Source organism: Lotus japonicus, chromosome 3 (assembly GCF_012489685.1).
Source record: "Lotus japonicus ecotype B-129 chromosome 3, LjGifu_v1.2".
NCBI lineage: Eukaryota > Viridiplantae > Streptophyta > Magnoliopsida > Fabales > Fabaceae > Lotus > Lotus japonicus.
Genome location: NC_080043.1, coordinates 18,245,899 through 18,263,354, shown reverse-complemented (window position 1 = coordinate 18,263,354; position 17,456 = coordinate 18,245,899). Strand labels below are relative to the sequence as shown.

The window sequence follows — 17,456 nt, the reverse complement described above, 5'->3', positions numbered from 1 at the left end:
TTATGACTTATGATATCTACATGATACCTTTTTAAGTATTTCTATTAACTTACAAGGTTTTTCTCTCAATTGGAAAACATCCAACAAACTTAACAAAAAAAGTGCTTTATAAACAAAGGGCATATTGTAACTCCCCTACATAGTGAAATTGTCATTCACCTTTACGTCTATATTCCTAGCCCAATCACTTTTTTATTTTGTCACGGTAAAAGAAAAACCATGATAAGATAAAGAAACCGTAAAAAAATCGCATCGTTGAAGTGTAAGGTTGAAACATAAACAGTTATTTACTACAATATTACGAGATTATATCATGCTCCACTAGACCAATCCCTTAGGATTTAAAAGGCAATTTAAACCACACACAAAAACAATAACTTTAAATTAATTCTTTATAAACCTTTGTCATTTACAAGAATAAAACTTGAAAGAACTACCTCTATAATAATGGTTGCATTAAGTAAAAACATGATCATTTCACTTTAAAGTTTAAAGTGTAATTCAATAACATTATTCACTGCTCTTACGAATTTAGAATATGGGTTGCCATTCAATAGAAGCCCAAAGAGGTGAATATGGTCCAAAATAATGAGAGATATGTAAAAAGCAGGTCTGATTACGCATATCTCTGATCCTAAATGGAATGCAACAACGCAGGAATCTATATGTAAACATAGTATCTATTTAGATACGCTCGACGAATGACTCCTTCTCATAATGAGAATGTATATAACCCTATTCTGGTCTGGTCCGGTATGGAATGAACTTATAATCATGGAATCGACTCGATCATCAGATAATAGATTATAAGTTCATAACCTTAGCCCATTCCCATTTTTTACGGAACAGGTCTAATAATTCTTTGATTCCAGTTAGTAAGATAAGAGTTGATAGTAAAATATGTTTTGACCTTTGAGTTGACTTTTCATTGTAACAAAGTAGAATTAATTAGTTTAAAGTTGTTTATTAGAATTTAGTTTATGTGAGTTAGAGAATTTCATATGACACAATTAATTACTTTTGATTTATAGAGTTGCTAATTATTTTTATTATTATTAAAATATATTTTAAAGATGCATATGAGTTATATATCTATTAATTAACTTATTTAAAATGTAAAATAACTATAGTGGTTACATATTATGAATTAATACCATTTAGGAGTTACATAAAAGTTAAAAAATTTAAAACCTTAAAGACCAAATATAAATCCACTTTAAAGTGCCTAATGATGAAATAAAAATAAAGTATTTAATCCATGGGACGAAAACACTTCCACTTCTACAATTCCATTTATATGGGCTTTACTATTATAAAAGAGCTATAAAATAAAATTACTCTTCTTTACATAAAGTTCATTTTGCATGTGCACAAAATAAAAACAAACACATTCTTCATAAAAAAAACTTTCAAATTTATTTTTTCCTATATCTAAGTTAGTTTGATCTTTTAATTCGTAAATTATCTCTTAATAAACATTACAAAAATAATGCAGATTTTAAAATTTTCACGCGAAAAAAAAATGAATATCCCCCGTGCATCGCACGGGTCAAAAATACTAGTGCCACATAAAGGAGAAAGAATCAAAGTTTAAACCTTAAGCCAATAAATAATCACGAATGTCCTTATATATCGTGCCACCATCAAGGAAAAAAGATACAACAAATCTAAGCTTGCCAAATGATACAAGTTGCTAAGTCAACAAGAATAGTCTGGTCAAGTGCAACATTCTTAGTCCCTTTGAGATTTAATTAGTCTAGTCAGAGACTCCGGCTACCTGTACATGAGGAAAATGGATTATACATATTTACTTTTCTTCATGATTAATAACTTTATAAGTTATAATGTCTTGTTTGACCTATCAAAAGAAAAAAATCCACTCACCTTTACTATATTTAATGTGACTTTTTTAAGATTAACCTAATATATATAGTTGAAAATGGCAACACCGAAGAAATATAAAATTATAATTGTTATATCATTATGAGAAGTAATAGCTTAAGCATAATATCAGCTACTAACCAAAATTATTTTTATCGTGTAATATGTTTGTGTTGATAGAGGAGATTGTATTCTGAAATTTGTATGTGTAGATTGTTAAATATTAATGATTGATCGGGCTCGAGCCGAAATGATAAATCTGAAAAAATAAAATTTAATAAATTTTTCTTTAAGATATTGGTTGAAGTCAATATTGAAAGTTGTAAAAGGAAGGAGAGGAATTGGTATATATCGGATTTAGAAAGGGCCATAAAATTTCAGGCGACGGAAGATTCTAGAATTGAAGGTGTCACACAAACACAAACATAATCAGGACCAAAATTAGGTATTTAAAAGAGATTTATTAGTACAACCCCTAATGGTCAAACGAGTGAAGATGCCCCCTTATGACCAGGGAGTGCTTTATGTAGACTTTTCTTTATTAGTCCAAACCCGAAAGTTTGATGGTTCTTAGAGCATCTTTAACCATGATATTCACTAAAGTATTTACATTTTACTTTTTATAACTTCTAATAATACCATATCATCTACATCATTTTATTAATTTTTACTCCAACCCAACAATTCTTAAAAGTTTATATGAAAAATTTATTTTATTAGTTGTAAGTTTTATTTAAACCTTTTACATTAAGCAATAATAAATGCAAACACATTTTTCATGACTAAATTGAGTATCTACTCTCACGTACTCTCACTAGCTAGTCATGTTGGAATTAAAAATATGCTCTAATAGTAATAGATATTGGTGAGAGTATGTATTTGACATTACATACTCTCATTGAAGATGCTCTTAGCTGCTCCTAATACTTAGGTAGCGTTTGGAAGCTGAACAGAACGGAACAGGACGGGACGGAACAGGACAGAACATGACAAAAATGTTATGAGCACTATGTTTGGTATATACCCCGCAGATGGAACAGGACCATAAGATTGATTACATAAATACCCTCATCATGTTTAACATTTAACCTTAAAAAGAACTTTCCCCCAATTTGAAGGTTTGAAGATACAAAAAAGTGAAGCTTACAATCACCAAATCCCAGTACAATATTCATTCAGCGAAAAGTCTAGATATACAAATTCGTTCACTAATAATAAGCCTTACTATTGTTGATTTTTTTTAAAAAAAAACTTTGCTATTGTTACGAGGATTGGGTTTGGAAAATCCAGATAAGTTTAGAAGTAAAATATTAAAAATGGTATATATGTTTGAAATTGGTGTAGATCTGATGTTGGAGAAGACGATCGATCCATGTATATGTATACAGCGGTAAGGGCTTTGATTGTGGAAACCAAGATGGGATGATATGGATGATGAAAGTTGAGATGGGGAAGACGGCTCTACAAAAAGACAAGGAGAGTTGAGAAAATAGACTCAGGGTAATTTCGTCACAGTAAATAGAGTTGAGAAAATAGACTCAGGGTAATTTCGTCACAGTAAAATATTTTAATTGTGTCCCGTTCCGTTCTCTTCCGTTCCATCCTTTTCAACGGAACCAAAATGTCATGTTCTAAAAGCTTTTTGTCCCGTTCCATTCCATCTTAAAAGCATGACAAACACAGAACAGAACCTGTGTGTCCTGTTCTGTTCCCTTCCCACCTGTCTACCAAACGTTACTTAGTGTTATAGAATTTGTATCGGTTATTAACTCGATCAGAGTACTCAATTATTGAGTCACTGGTCTATAGGTCCTTAATTAGACCGGTTAACTTGGTATATTAATATAAATTAATGTTTTATAATATTGTTATTGTGAATAATTTAATGTAACATATTTTTTTATATTATAAATAATATGAAGTAACTTTTCTAAAATATGATTTTAAAAAAACTTTTCTAAAGAATAAGTATTTTTTTAAAAGAAAAATATAGGAAATTGTCAGAGATATACGACTCTCTTGTACTTTCATCTTCACATTCATCAGTGAAGGCTCCAAGATGTCATACACGGGGGATTGCATCTTTCTATTCAATAAGTATTGCATGACCGAGTCATTCAAGGAGGGGCGCACTACAGGGAAGGTCCTTTTAAATAGATGACTTGTTGGGCCATTGGAGCAAGGTAACAACACAAGTCTTTCCAACATGTTTTGTCTTCACTCACGTGTTTCACAGAAGGTCACCCATCCCAATATTGCTGCAAGGCAAAGACACTTAACCTTGGAGTTTTTATGAGTTGAGCTCCCGAAAAGAAGATGCATCTTGTTGTCATGAGTAGTACTAATCTAATCTTTTATGCCCTTCTCAACTGTATAGTCCCATACCTATATACTCTCTCAAAATACCTCTTGTTCAGGTGCGAGAACGGTTCATTCATGTGTCCCTTCGCCTAGAAGTCTGTTAGGAGCCGCTCCTTGTTGTGCCTCACTGCACCGAAGATCACTCCGGCCCCCGTCGGCTCTGGTTGTTACAGTGGCAGACATGAGGGTAAGGCAGAGGGTCGATGGAGACAACACCAGAAGTGAAAGTAGAGGTGGAGGTCGTTGCAACATCAACAATCACGATGGAGTAGCAGATCGGTTGGGGTGGAAACCGTGGAGGGGGCTGCCAAACGAGAGGTGGAGGTGAGGCTACAAACATGCTGGTGGATGGGCAGCTGATTTAGAGGGGGGCGGTGGGCGAATCTAGTTTTGTAAGAGGAAGTAGTTATGATGGTGGAGGAAGGACGGAGGGATATGTGGCAACATACATAGTGCATGAGGTGGGAGGGGGCGGTTATGGTGAGGGTTTGCGAGTGTGAGGGGAGAGATGCGGGGGAAGACGTAGGTGGCAGTGCCGAGCGTCGGCACAAAATCGACGGTGATAGCTCGGGGTGGCGGTGGTTTGAAGGTGGGGTGGAGGAGGAGAGGTAGAAGTTAGGGTTTATGATGAAGATTGTTATAATGTTAACGAGGGAGGGGCTTATAATGTGATATGGGCAAATGAATATATGTCATTTAGCATCGGCTAGACCGACACTAAATTTTCCACCCATGAACGATGAGTCGTACACATGCCACATTAGCTTCGGTTAGAGTTGCCGCTACTTATCTGCGGTTGGGCGCTATGTTGGCCCAAAAATTTAGCGTTCGTCGTAGTCAATTCTATGTTCTACATAACTGACGCAACGCAGCGTCGAGAGAGCTGAACCTAAAGAAAAACTTGTTTTTTATTACATTTCTTTTCTTGATTTTGTGTCTGCTTTTCGGACACAAAGTGGCAAAATTTGATGTAGATTATTTTTATAGTGAGCTTTTGAAAGATCTGAAGATAGAATAGCCTGAGAAAATGTACTTCTATCCTAGTTGATGAGAATTGTTTTAAAGATTCAGTATTGATGAGGCGTGTTCTTCCGGAAGAACACCATTGTCCATTCCCTGCTGTTCTATTTGTCCGTTAAAGTGAGGGTACGCTGTGTGTAGTGTATAATATGTAGCTTAACTCAAGCCAAAACAGCACCAACATTAGTGGAACAATCATTTTTGAAGTTGCACGTCCACTCATGTTCCAATAATAGTTGGTTTCCTATCCTGATTCTTTTTCTCTAGTCTCAACACCAAAGAATAAAACTTTGGAACAAGAACAAACATTTATTTATTTTTCTTTTTCAGGATATGTTTTTTTTTCAGGCAAGTTAGACAACATTTTTTCTGTATCAGGAACACGAGCTTTACAAATGAAGTGAATGAGTTTTCACTTTTCCGCCTATGTATGTGTACATCACTTCATTGCGAGAATGCTTGAATAGTTGGCATTGACAAGAAAATAATCGCATTCGTTTGATTTGTTTTAATAGAGAGCCTTATTTGAACAAGGTACACAAAAGAAAAACAGAGTGCTGGGAACGAGAAAAACAAAACAGAGTATTGTGCAGACAGAGGCAACGTTTCATGTGTAGAAGACCCATGAGAGAGGTCACATGATTTGATTCAATCTTCATTCTAGTTTGGCAGAGTTGATTTTTACGAAATCAAGAGACTTCTTTCCAGCATGAGCATTCCCAAAAAAGTTGTTCATGTAATCCTGCCACACAACTTCCTTATAACGTGCCAAGCCATCTTTCTTCACCACCTCTGGCAATGGTCCAATCCTCTCTGAAGCTAGAGGCACAGTGAACACAGGAACTGATACTCTGGATTGTGTGCTTGTTGTCCTTACTCGGTGTTCAGCACTCTTGTACTTCCCATTGCTCAGTATCTTGCATCAACATAGAGGATTGAGAATTAGGATCATCTCATGTCATATATCAATGGCAAGTGAAATATTGTGTGTTTATTTATTTGGATGTGTTAAATAGGTGGGTTTTTTTTTCATTGCCTATCACAAAAAAAAAAATAGGTGGGATTTTCTAAATACTCATGTAGAGAGATGGACTTAAAACTTTCACATGACATATTCGTGTGAAGTTTTCACATTTGATAATCCTGACTAGACAGAGATATATTAGTCTAGCTTTCACCACTTGTTCGATGGAGTTCGATACAACATTTGTAACTTCTAATATAAGATTTGTAACAACTACCCAAACAATGGTGATGCTAGGTTCCCCTTTAATGAAATTATTGAAATATGAATTATTGCATGCTGACTAAAAATTGGTTAAATTGTTATTTCAATCTATAAAATTTGAGTTACTTAGAGGAATCTCATATTTAATTTCAAGATATCAAACCTGCAAAGTATCACCAATATTGATGACTAGAGCTCCAGGGATTGGTGGAATTTCAAGCCACTCTCCATTTTCAGCATCATTGTCTTCTTCTACTTTGACATATAAGCCACCAATGCCATCTTGGAGTAGCACTGTGATGGTTCCCATGTCTGAGTGGCGCCCTACACCCACTGTTAGTTCTGGATTCGGGCACTCTGGGTAGTAGTTCATATTCACCATCTTCATACCAAGAAGGGACTCAATTTTTGAGTCATCAAGTTCGACTCCGAGCTTACCTACCAAGATTTCCACAAGCTGTTTAACCAACTTGGATGACAACTTCAAATACTCAAGTGCAGCTTCCCTGAAAATGTATAAACAAATAATTTAGACTCATAAATGCTAGCCATTAAAGAAACAATTATTATGGTTCACTAAGATTATTAAATAGAGCCATAAATCCATCAAATGTTTGGTACAGTGGTACATATGTGTTTTGATAAACAACTTTATTAAGCGCTTATGAAATAAACAATAATCGCATAAGCGTTTATCTTTATATAACTTTTATTTAAGAAACTTATTGAAAGTATGTTACGGGTAAGTATAAGTTCTTATTTATAAGTTAATATTATAAGCTTACGAAAATAAGCTAAAAGCAACTTCTATTTAATCTATAAGTCATTTCAAACACTTGTGATCGGGGAAAACCGACCAACACTACCCGGGTAAGGGTGGGGAGAGGGGGGAGTGGCGAAACTCCGGTGAGGGGGGTGGCGAGATGATGGTCTTTACGGTGCTCCGTTGTTCGTCGTACCCAGGAAGGGTCCCTGCAATGACACTCCGGCGCTCAAGTTAGCAAGTTTTTTAACAAGATTCCCTTATAAAAAATGAGGTGGAGTGTAATATTTAAGTAAGTTTGGAGTTTAGTGTAATATAGCTAGAGAAACATCAAGATAGTGAAATGTAGTTTACTCTAAATAATATGATCAGTGTTGTCATAGAAAAAATAGAAAGATTAAAAAAAAATTAAATAATGGAAAAAAGTGAATTGAATTAAGTAAAATCCATTTATTTAACATAATTTAAGACTTTGGTAAACGCTTGCAATTAATTAATGCAATAGAAAGGTAGTACTATTAGATTAGAACCATCCCGTTCAAATACTTTTCTCTTTTAGAAGCTACTTCAAATAATTGCCCTCATTCGTGGTTTGAACCAAAAATGATGTAGACATATTATCATATATTTATTTTTGGAACCATGTGGGTGGTAGTTCATCACACCTCCTCAGGTTGATGTTTTAATTCTCACTCATAGAAAGAACATATTTTATGACCAATAGTTTATCATTTTGTGTAAACCTTCGCAATGAGGGAATTAGTCACTAAAGCGAATACCAATTTGGTTTTTTAAAAAAAAAGACTTAATAATATTTTTTGCCCCCATTTTTGCTATATGTGCAAACAGGGTCCCTAAGTGTTGGATAAGACCAAACATCTTGCACAACTCCAAATCTCACTCATGATCTTCACTTCTACCACCCTTCCCATCCTCCACCACCCTCCCTCCCCTTAACATCCCGCCTTCGACCACAACTAGATCTTACGACTGTCATGTCACCTCAATTTCTCAACTTAGGGTTTTTTCCCAAGCACCACAAATAATAATATTATGAACAAAAAATGTCCATAACCTATATTTTAAGGCCTTACCTGAATCCACGAATATCCATAACCCATATTCGAACCCGACTCGCATTACCACAACCCTTGTTGAGACATAACCCAACCTCAATGCAAAACCTGCAACCGCTATGATCTCTGCCTCGCCATCAGAACCTCATGTCTTGTATGTCACCTCGCCAGAGCAACAATCGAGATGTGTCGCTCCATTAATTTACGACGAGAGCGCTCCAATACTGCTTCGACATCTCCAAACCCTAATCAACAATCTTCCACTTCAATCCTTAAAATTGAGAACGTGTCTTGTCCAAGGTTGGAAAGAAGGGGTTTCGAATGAGATGAGGAAAGGAGGAGGTGGCAAACGAGGAGAAAGGCTAGATTTGGCGGTGGTGGTTAGGGCACGACACAGGGACGTTGAGAGAAAGGAGGGTGATGGAGAGAAGCTCGATGGGTTTGTGTGAGGAATTAAGCTATTTTCTAGGTTGAGTTTTTTTTCTAGGTTTTGTTTTCTAATTTGGTTGAAGAAATGAATCCAATATTGGAACTTTTGATGTTGAGTGGTAGAAGACAAGAAAAAGAAGAAGACGAAGATGAGATGATCGAGATTAAGGTGTTAATTATGGGATGTGGAGTCAGTAAAGTTTGATTTTAAGGTTTAATGTAAAACACATAATATTTTTAGGTTTGATTTTTTGGGTTTGAAGAACTTTGATATTCTGGATTTTTTTTTAAGAAGATGAAGAATATGATGGAGATGATGGAAGGATGCATAAAGAAGATGAAGAAGTGAATGAATTTTTCTGAAAAATTCAGGAAACGTTAATTTTGTGATGGAAAAGTGAGGAAGGACTAAAAGTGTTGAAGGAGGTAACTTCGGGGCGACAATATGCTATTTACAAAGTTTAGAGAGCCCATTTACACATATGGCAAAATTAGAGGACCAAAAGTGCTATTATGCCAAAAAAAATTATTCAATTTTTTTTAGTAATGTACTTGACTAGTCAACGTTCGACACAAAATGTTTTGACAACAAAACACATTAATCTCCTTTTGCAGCCATCGTTAGTAATTAATATATCTAAAATGTATTTTATGAGATTTAGGAACATTTATGTATTTTTTTATAGGCAAATGTTAGTTGTTAGAAATGTTAGTAAATTAATCCCTCATTCGGGTTCGAACCCGGGACACTTCACCCTTCATCCCACTCAACCCTTATGTCCCTAGCTCTTACCACTTGAGCTATATATCATTCGGGGACAGAAACATTTATGTATATTAGCATTCCCTAAATGTCATATGTGGACTTGATCACTACCAAAAAAACGCACGTGTGGTAATAATTTTCCTTTTCGTAGAATTCTAATGGAACGACATCTTTCATCCAAAACTTTAAGGTATTGAGTGTACGAGTCTTTCACTTATAAACTATTCAAATTGTCTCTATCTTTTAATATACGACTTATTCACACATGATATCACAATACATGTACTTTATGTATGCTAACAATGCAAACTCAAGGAGGGCAACGACATTTGGTTTGGAATTGATAAGAGGGAACCAACAGTTGTCCATGTTGCAGTATATATTGGACAAGTGATTTTAATTCATAGGAATTTTTTTTCATAACTTAATTATGAATAATTTTATCTACTTATATTGGGTTGAAGTACCCCTTGTACTTCTTTTCAATATATTAATTTTGGCTTATAAAAAAATGAACAATTTTATCTATTTGTGTTTCAATTTTCGAATCTATAAACTCTATAAAGGAAGAGTTTTAGCAGCCTTTGGGGTAAATCTGTCAATCAACAAATAATTTTAAAGACAATGAAGCTTGACCATGGATATTTTGGTAAAAAATGCATTTTATTTCACATGGATTCAATCTCAGCCGTTGATTCACAATAAGTTATTGAACTTGATCTCCTTCATTATTTCAGTATTTCGTTGACGTTTTCGTTTTCCTTCAGTTTCCGTTTTTCCACCTTCTCGCGTCGCCCGTTTTCACAGTAATCTCTGCCTCCTCTTTTAATCGCCTCGCCCGTTTTCATTCCTCCTCTGCGACCTGCTGATCGCCTCCGATCCTCTGCCTCCTCTTTACCGGTAATCTCTCTCTACAAAGCCTTTTGTTCATTACTTTTCATAGTATTCCTCATTTGGATGCTCCTCTTCGCCAGGTATCGTATTTATGTGTTGGTTTTTGGTGAAAACAGGGAGGGAGCAGTGGTAGAGCCATGCCTTTTGTTCATTGTTTCTCATATTATTTCTCAATTCGGTGGTCACTAATCTGCTTTTTCGTTCATTCTTCTCAAGTCCTCTGCAATCTCTCATCTTCCATCGGTTTATTCTGCTTTAATGGACACTGGCCTTTTTCAATTGCTATCAGTTGTCGCTTCTCTCCTCTGCAATTGCAGTGCAACTTTCTCTTCCTCTAGGGTTTGGCCGCACAAAATCTTCAACTCTGCAACTCTTTGATCGTTCTCCTGGGATTATGTTCTTCCTCCTGATCCCAATTTTCGTTTGTTTTAGGCCCCAAGGCTTCTCATTTTCGTTAGTTTTTGGGTATGGATTTTAACCATATTTTAGCATATATTTTGTCTTATGTATTGATTATATTTCGTTTTCCTTTCTATTGGTTGAAGTGTTGAACAAGCATATTGAAAATTTAAATTTAACTAGATTGATGATGTACGTGCCAGAGATTGATGCAGATGGGGCTTCCATGGCAGGTGGAGCGGAGGATGGGAGATTGAGAAAGATGGAGAAACAGTGAAGCTGAAATCCCCAGAAACAATTATAACAGGTAATCAAGGTGAAGTTCAAATTTGTTCTACTTTCATCACTCAGGATTGGTAAAAATAATGAGATGACCTGCATCTTTGATGTTTGCTTTGATTTATCAAGACCTGAGTGTACTAACTATAAAATTCAGGATATAACTTTTAGACATAGAAAGTGGATCCTCATTATCACCATTCTCATCCTTGGTTTCAAAATCTCTTCAAAATGACTCAGATTTCATGTTTTCAGGAACTTCATTTGATTATTTCATTGGTTGGAGCCTCCTCACACTGCCTTTTCAAATTCCATTTGGCTTATGGATATGGTGCTCCAGAATCTTAAATCTTTCCATGATTATCCCCTGGGTAAGGTCTCAATCTTAACTCCATGTTTTTTTCCATGTATTTATTTATTGTTACTCCCTTTTCTTTATTATGATTTTTCCCTCCTGTTAAGGATACTTTATCCTTGCCCCAGTGTGCTTTCTTTGCTTCTACTCAAATATACTATTAGTCAAGAAAACAATAGCCTTTTGCAGTTAGCTTCAAAATGTAATGCAAACTTTTCCTTACACTATCAAACATATTTTCATTAACAGGTTCTCTGATTTTGGCTGAATTGTAGCCAACATGAAGCAGTAGGTTGGAGGGAAATTTGAGCCATTTCTTTTCATTGGTCGTTGCTATAATTTGAAAGGTAACATGCAAGTTGTAATTTTTTTAAAGATTGTGCTATCATTTGTTTTATATGTTATAATGTTAATCATCCATTCATGGCAGTTTGCTTACTCTGTCTAGGCTTTCTGATTTGTGCATATATTGTGGTCTGTTTTGTTTATATAATGTTTAATGAAAGTTTATGCTTACATCTAGGGATGGATAGTTTTAACACAGGTTGGTTCAATTGCCAGTGGTAGCCGATATGATAACTTGATAGGGATTTTGATTCAAAGCAAGTTCCAGCAGTTGGTGTAAGCCTGGGAATGGAGAGAGTATTTTCCATAGTGGGATGTGTAAGATCAAGTTTTGATCTAGTAGTACAACTCTATGTTTTGATGATTACAAGTTAACCTTTTGATATGAACAATTGTGGTACTCTAACGTGTTTTTCTGAGTGTGCTATTTACAGGCTCTGACCTCAACTCAATCTCACACAAATCAGAAGCACTGTGTATAAAGAGCGACCCAAGCAACGCTTTCGCATTCACCATGTTCAGTATGAACAGTGGAAAAGCTTCAGAAGTTCTGAAGTTATACAAACTCTGATGTGGACTCAGTCACTAGAAGTTCTGAAGATCCAGAAAGTCTGATAACCAAGAAACACTGAAGGCTCAGATATTCTGATGGTGTAGAAGACTCTGAAGATCCAGAAGCTGATTAGTGAAATTCTGATGTCCAGAAGCAAGATACTCTGAAGACCATGTACTTCCCTCTGAGTTCAGAATCAGAAGAAACAATGGTCAGAGGATCTGGGCTTTCCCTCTGACTCTGATCAACCGGCTTCACAAGTTCCAACATGAAGCTTTCTCCTGATCAGAAGTCTCCTAGGTTTAAAGGTCAAGTCGCTATCCAAGTACAAAAGCAATTGTACCTTCCTGACGACCTACCTAACAGTCTCAGACACAGCAGAAGCTGGATTTTCCAGAACTGCCCTCCAACGGTAGCATTTCCCATGCAACGCTCAACCCTAATCCTTGGAGTATATAAAAAGAGGCTGAAGACTGAAAGAAGCGGCTAGAAGCATTCACATACGCGCAAGACAAATTCAAATTCTTCTAAGCTTTCTTTCATCTGAAATTCATTGAGTTTACTATTAGCTTTTTAGAAGCAAATCTCTTGTAAACAATTCTTTGATAAACAGTTTGTTTAGTTCCTTTAGGAGATCAAGGTTGATCGGATCCTAGAGAAGACTAAGAGAGTGAATCTTAGTGTGAGCTAAGTCAGTGTAATTGTTAGTCACTTGTAGGTTTCAAGTGCAGTTGTAACTCTTACCTGATTAGTGGATTGCCTTCATTCTAAGAAGGAAGAAATCACCTTAACGGGTGGACTGGAGTAGCTTGAGTGATTTATCAAGTGAACCAGGATAAAATCCTTGTGTGCTTTTCTATCTCTTATCTTTAGCACTTAAGTTCTCGAAAGATTTGTCAAAATCTTTAAGTTGGAAGCTTTATCTTGAAAACGTTATTCAAACCCCCCCCTTTCTACCGTTTTTTCATACCTTCAATTGGTATCAGAGCGCAAGTTCTGATTACCACACCTAACAGTGTTCAGTGATCCGGGCCGGTGTGAAAAACAATGGCTGCCACCACCAGTGAAACTCAAAGAGATGGTTACAATGCAAAGCCTCATATGTTCGACGGTCAAAGGTTCGAATATTGGAAAGATAGACTGGAAAGTTTCTTTCTGGGTTTCGATGCAGATCTCTGGGATATTATTGTGGATGGCTACGAGCGTCCAGTTGATGCAGATGTCAAGAAGATCCCAAGGTCAGAGATGACTGCAGATCAAAAGAAGCTGTACTCACAACATCACAAAGCAAGAGCAATTCTTCTAAGTGCTATTTCCTATGAAGAGTACCAGAAGATTACAGATCGTGAGTTTGCGAAAGGCATTTTCGAATCTCTGAAGATGTCTCATGAAGGAAACAAGAAAGTCAAAGAATCAAAGGCATTGTCTTTGATCCAAAAGTATGAATCATTCATCATGGAGCCAAATGAGTCCATTGAAGAAATGTTCTCCAGATTTCAGTTGCTTGTAGCTGGCATACGACCTCTCAACAAGAGCTACACAACAAAAGATCATGTCATAAGGGTCATCAGGTGTCTTCCTGAAAGTTGGATGCCTTTAGTGACTTCAATAGAGCTCACGAGAGATGTTGAGAATATGAGTTTAGAAGAACTCATCAGCATTTTGAAATGCCATGAGCTGAAGCGCTCAGAGATGCAAGATCTGAGGAAAAAGTTCATAGCCTTGAAATCTAAATCTGAAAAGGCTAAGGCTGAGAAGTCAAAAGCTCTTCAAGCTGAAGAAGAGGAATCTGAAGAAGCATCAGAAGATTCTGATGAAGATGAGCTGACTCTGATCTCCAAGAGACTCAATCGCATCTGGAAGCACAGGCAGAGCAAATACAAAGGCTCTGGAAAGGCAAAAGGAAAGTCTGAATCCTCAGGTCAGAAGAAGTCCTCACTTAAGGAAGTCACATGCTTTGAGTGCAAAGAATCAGGGCACTACAAAAGTGACTGTCCAAAGTTGAAGAAGGACAAGAAACCAAAGAAGCACTTCAAGACAAAGAAGAGTCTGATGGTGACATTTGATGAATCAGAGTCAGAGGATGTTGACTTTGATGGTGAAGTCCAAGGACTCATGGCTATTGTCAAAGACAAAGAAGCAGAGTCAAAGGGAGCTGTTGACTCTGACTCAGAATCAGAAGGAGATCCTAACTCAGACGATGAAAATGAGGTATTCGCTTCTTTCTCTACCTCTGAACTGAAACATGCATTGTCTGATATCATGGATAAGTATAACTCCTTATTGTCTAAGCATAAGAAGCTGAAAAAGGACTTATCTGCTGTTTCCAAGACTCCTTCTGAACATCAGAAAATTATTTCTGATTTGAAAAATGATAATCATGCTTTGATCAATTCTAACTCTGTGCTTAAGAACCAGATTGCTAAGTTAGAAGAAATTGTTGCTTGTGATGCCTCTGATTGTAGAAATGAGTCTAAGTATGAAAAGTCTTTTCAAAGATTCCTAGCTAAAAGCGTGGATAGAAGCTTAATGGCTTCAATGATCTATGGCGTAAGCAGAAATGGAATGCATGGCATTGGCTATTCTAAACCAATTAGAAATGAGCCCTCTGTGTCTAAAGCTAAATCCTTGTATGAATGCTTTGTTCCCTCTGGTACCATATTGCCTGATCCTTTACCTGCTAAAGTTGCTAAAAACCCTCTTAAAAAGGGATCTTTCTCTATGTCTAAATATCATGCAAATATTCCTTTAAAATATCATGTTGAGACACCCAAGGTGATCAGAACCTCTGGGGTAACTAACAAGAAAGGACCCAGAAAGTGGGTACCTAAGGACAAGATTATCTATGTTGCAGATATCCTTGATAGCTCCACTGAAACACCAATCATGGTATCTGGACAGTGGATGCTCGCGTCACATGACGGGAGAAAGGCGTATGTTCCAAGAGCTAAAACTTAAGCCTGGAGGCGAAGTTGGCTTTGGAGGAAATGAAAAGGGTAAAATTGTTGGTACTGGTACTATTTGTGTAGATAGTAGTCCATGCATTGATAATGTGTTATTGGTAGACGGCTTAACACATAACTTATTGTCTATAAGTTAATTAGCTGACAAGGGTTATGATGTTATATTCAATCAAAAGTCCTGCCGGGCTGTAAGTCAAATCGATGGCTCTGTTCTGTTTAACAGCAAGAGGAAGAACAACATTTATAAGATCAGATTATCTGAGTTGGAGGCTCAGAATGTGAAGTGCCTTCTGTCTGTTAATGAAGAGCAGTGGGTATGGCATAGACGGTTAGGGCATGCCAGTATGAGAAAGATTTCTCAGCTGAGCAAGCTAAACCTTGTCAGGGGCTTACCCAATCTGAAGTTCGCTTCAGACGCTCTTTGTGAAGCATGTCAGAAAGGCAAATTCACAAAAGTCCCTTTCAAGGCAAAGAATGTTGTCTCAACCTCAAGGCCGTTGGAACTTCTGCATATCGACCTTTTTGGACCAGTGAAAACTGAGTCTATAGGTGGCAAGAGATATGGGATGGTTATCGTTGATGACTATAGCCGCTGGACATGGGTAAAGTTTCTAACCCGCAAGGATGAGTCTCATGTTGTGTTCTCTACCTTCATTGCCCAAGTGCAAAACGAGAAGGCTTGTAGGATTGTGCGTGTCAGAAGTGACCATGGTGGAGAGTTTGAGAATGACAAGTTTGAGAGTCTGTTTGATTCCTATGGAATTGCACATGATTTCTCTTGTCCCAGAACTCCTCAACAAAATGGTGTTGTTGAGAGGAAAAACAGAACTCTTCAGGAGATGGCTAGAACCATGCTCCAAGAAACTGGCATGGCTAAGCACTTTTGGGCAGAGGCAGTAAATACAGCATGTTACATTCAGAACAGAATCTCTGTGAGACCAATTCTGAATAAGACTCCCTATGAATTGTGGAAGAACATAAAACCCAACATTTCTTATTTTCATCCTTTTGGTTGTGTTTGTTATGTTCTCAATACTAAGGATAGATTGTATAAATTTGATGCTAAATCTTCTAAATGTCTATTACTTGGTTATTCTGAGAGATCTAAAGGTTTTAGATTTTATAATACTGATGCTAAGACTATTGAAGAATCTATTTATGTTAGATTTGACGATAAGCTTGACTCTGACCAGTCAAAGCTAGTTGAGAAGTTTGCAGATTTAAGCATTAATGTTTCTGACAAAGGCAAAGCTCCAGAGGAAGCTGAGCCAGAGGAAGATGAACCAGAGGAAGAAGCTGGTCCCTCTGACTCACAAACTCTGAAGAAGAGCAAAATCACTGCAGCTCACCCTAAGGAATTGATTCTGGGCAACAAAGACGAACCAGTCAGAACCAGATCAGCCTTCAGACCCTCTGAAGAGACCTTGCTCAGTCTGAAAGGATTGGTGTCCTTAATTGAACCCAAGTCCATAGATGAAGCTCTTCAGGACAAGGACTGGATTCTGGCCATGGAAGAAGAATTGAATCAATTCTCCAAGAACGATATTTGGAGCTTAGTGAAGAAGCCTGAGAGTGTCCATGTAATTGGAACAAAATGGGTATTCAGAAACAAGCTGAATGAGAAAGGAGATGTAGTCAGAAACAAGGCAAGGCTAGTTGCTCAAGGCTACAGCCAGCAGGAAGGAATAGACTACACTGAAACATTTGCTCCAGTAGCAAGACTGGAGGCAATCAGACTGTTGATCTCTTTCTCAGTGAATCACAACATAGTTCTACATTAGATGGACGTGAAGAGTGCCTTTCTAAATGGTTATATTTCAGAGGAAGTCTATGTTCATCAACCCCCAGGTTTTGAAGATGAGAAGAAGCCAGACCATGTGTTCAAATTGAAGAAGTCACTCTATGGTCTGAAGCAAGCTCCCAGAGCATGGTATGAGAGACTCAGCTCATTCCTTCTGGAGAATGAGTTTGTAAGGGGTAAAGTAGATACAACTCTTTTTTGCAAGACTTATAAAGATGATATCTTAATTGTGCAAATTTATGTTGATGATATTATATTTGGTTCTGCTAATCAATCTCTATGAAAAGAATTTTCTGAGATGATGCAGGCTGAATTTGAGATGAGTATGATGGGAGAATTAAAG

At 36.8% G+C, this 17,456-nt stretch overlaps 1 protein-coding gene and 1 long non-coding RNA gene across 2 annotated transcripts; one reads left to right on the top strand and one right to left on the bottom strand.

Annotated features, from left to right (window-relative positions):
* Window positions 1-5,735: 5,735 nt before the first annotated feature.
* LOC130743703 (scopoletin 8-hydroxylase-like) lies at window positions 5,736-7,013 on the bottom strand (the record flags this gene model as incomplete). Its single annotated transcript, XM_057595931.1, has 2 exons — window positions 5,736-6,178; window positions 6,654-7,013. Coding segments are annotated over 2 exons (621 nt in total), but the record flags the coding sequence as incomplete, so codon positions are not given.
* A 3,288-nt stretch (window positions 7,014-10,301) lies between these two features.
* Window positions 10,302-11,457, top strand: LOC130745531 (uncharacterized). Its single transcript, XR_009021809.1, has 4 exons — window positions 10,302-10,424; window positions 10,499-10,883; window positions 11,001-11,124; window positions 11,352-11,457. It is a non-coding gene; the product is annotated as an uncharacterized LOC130745531 (long non-coding RNA).
* The last annotated feature ends 5,999 nt before the right edge of the window (window positions 11,458-17,456 follow it).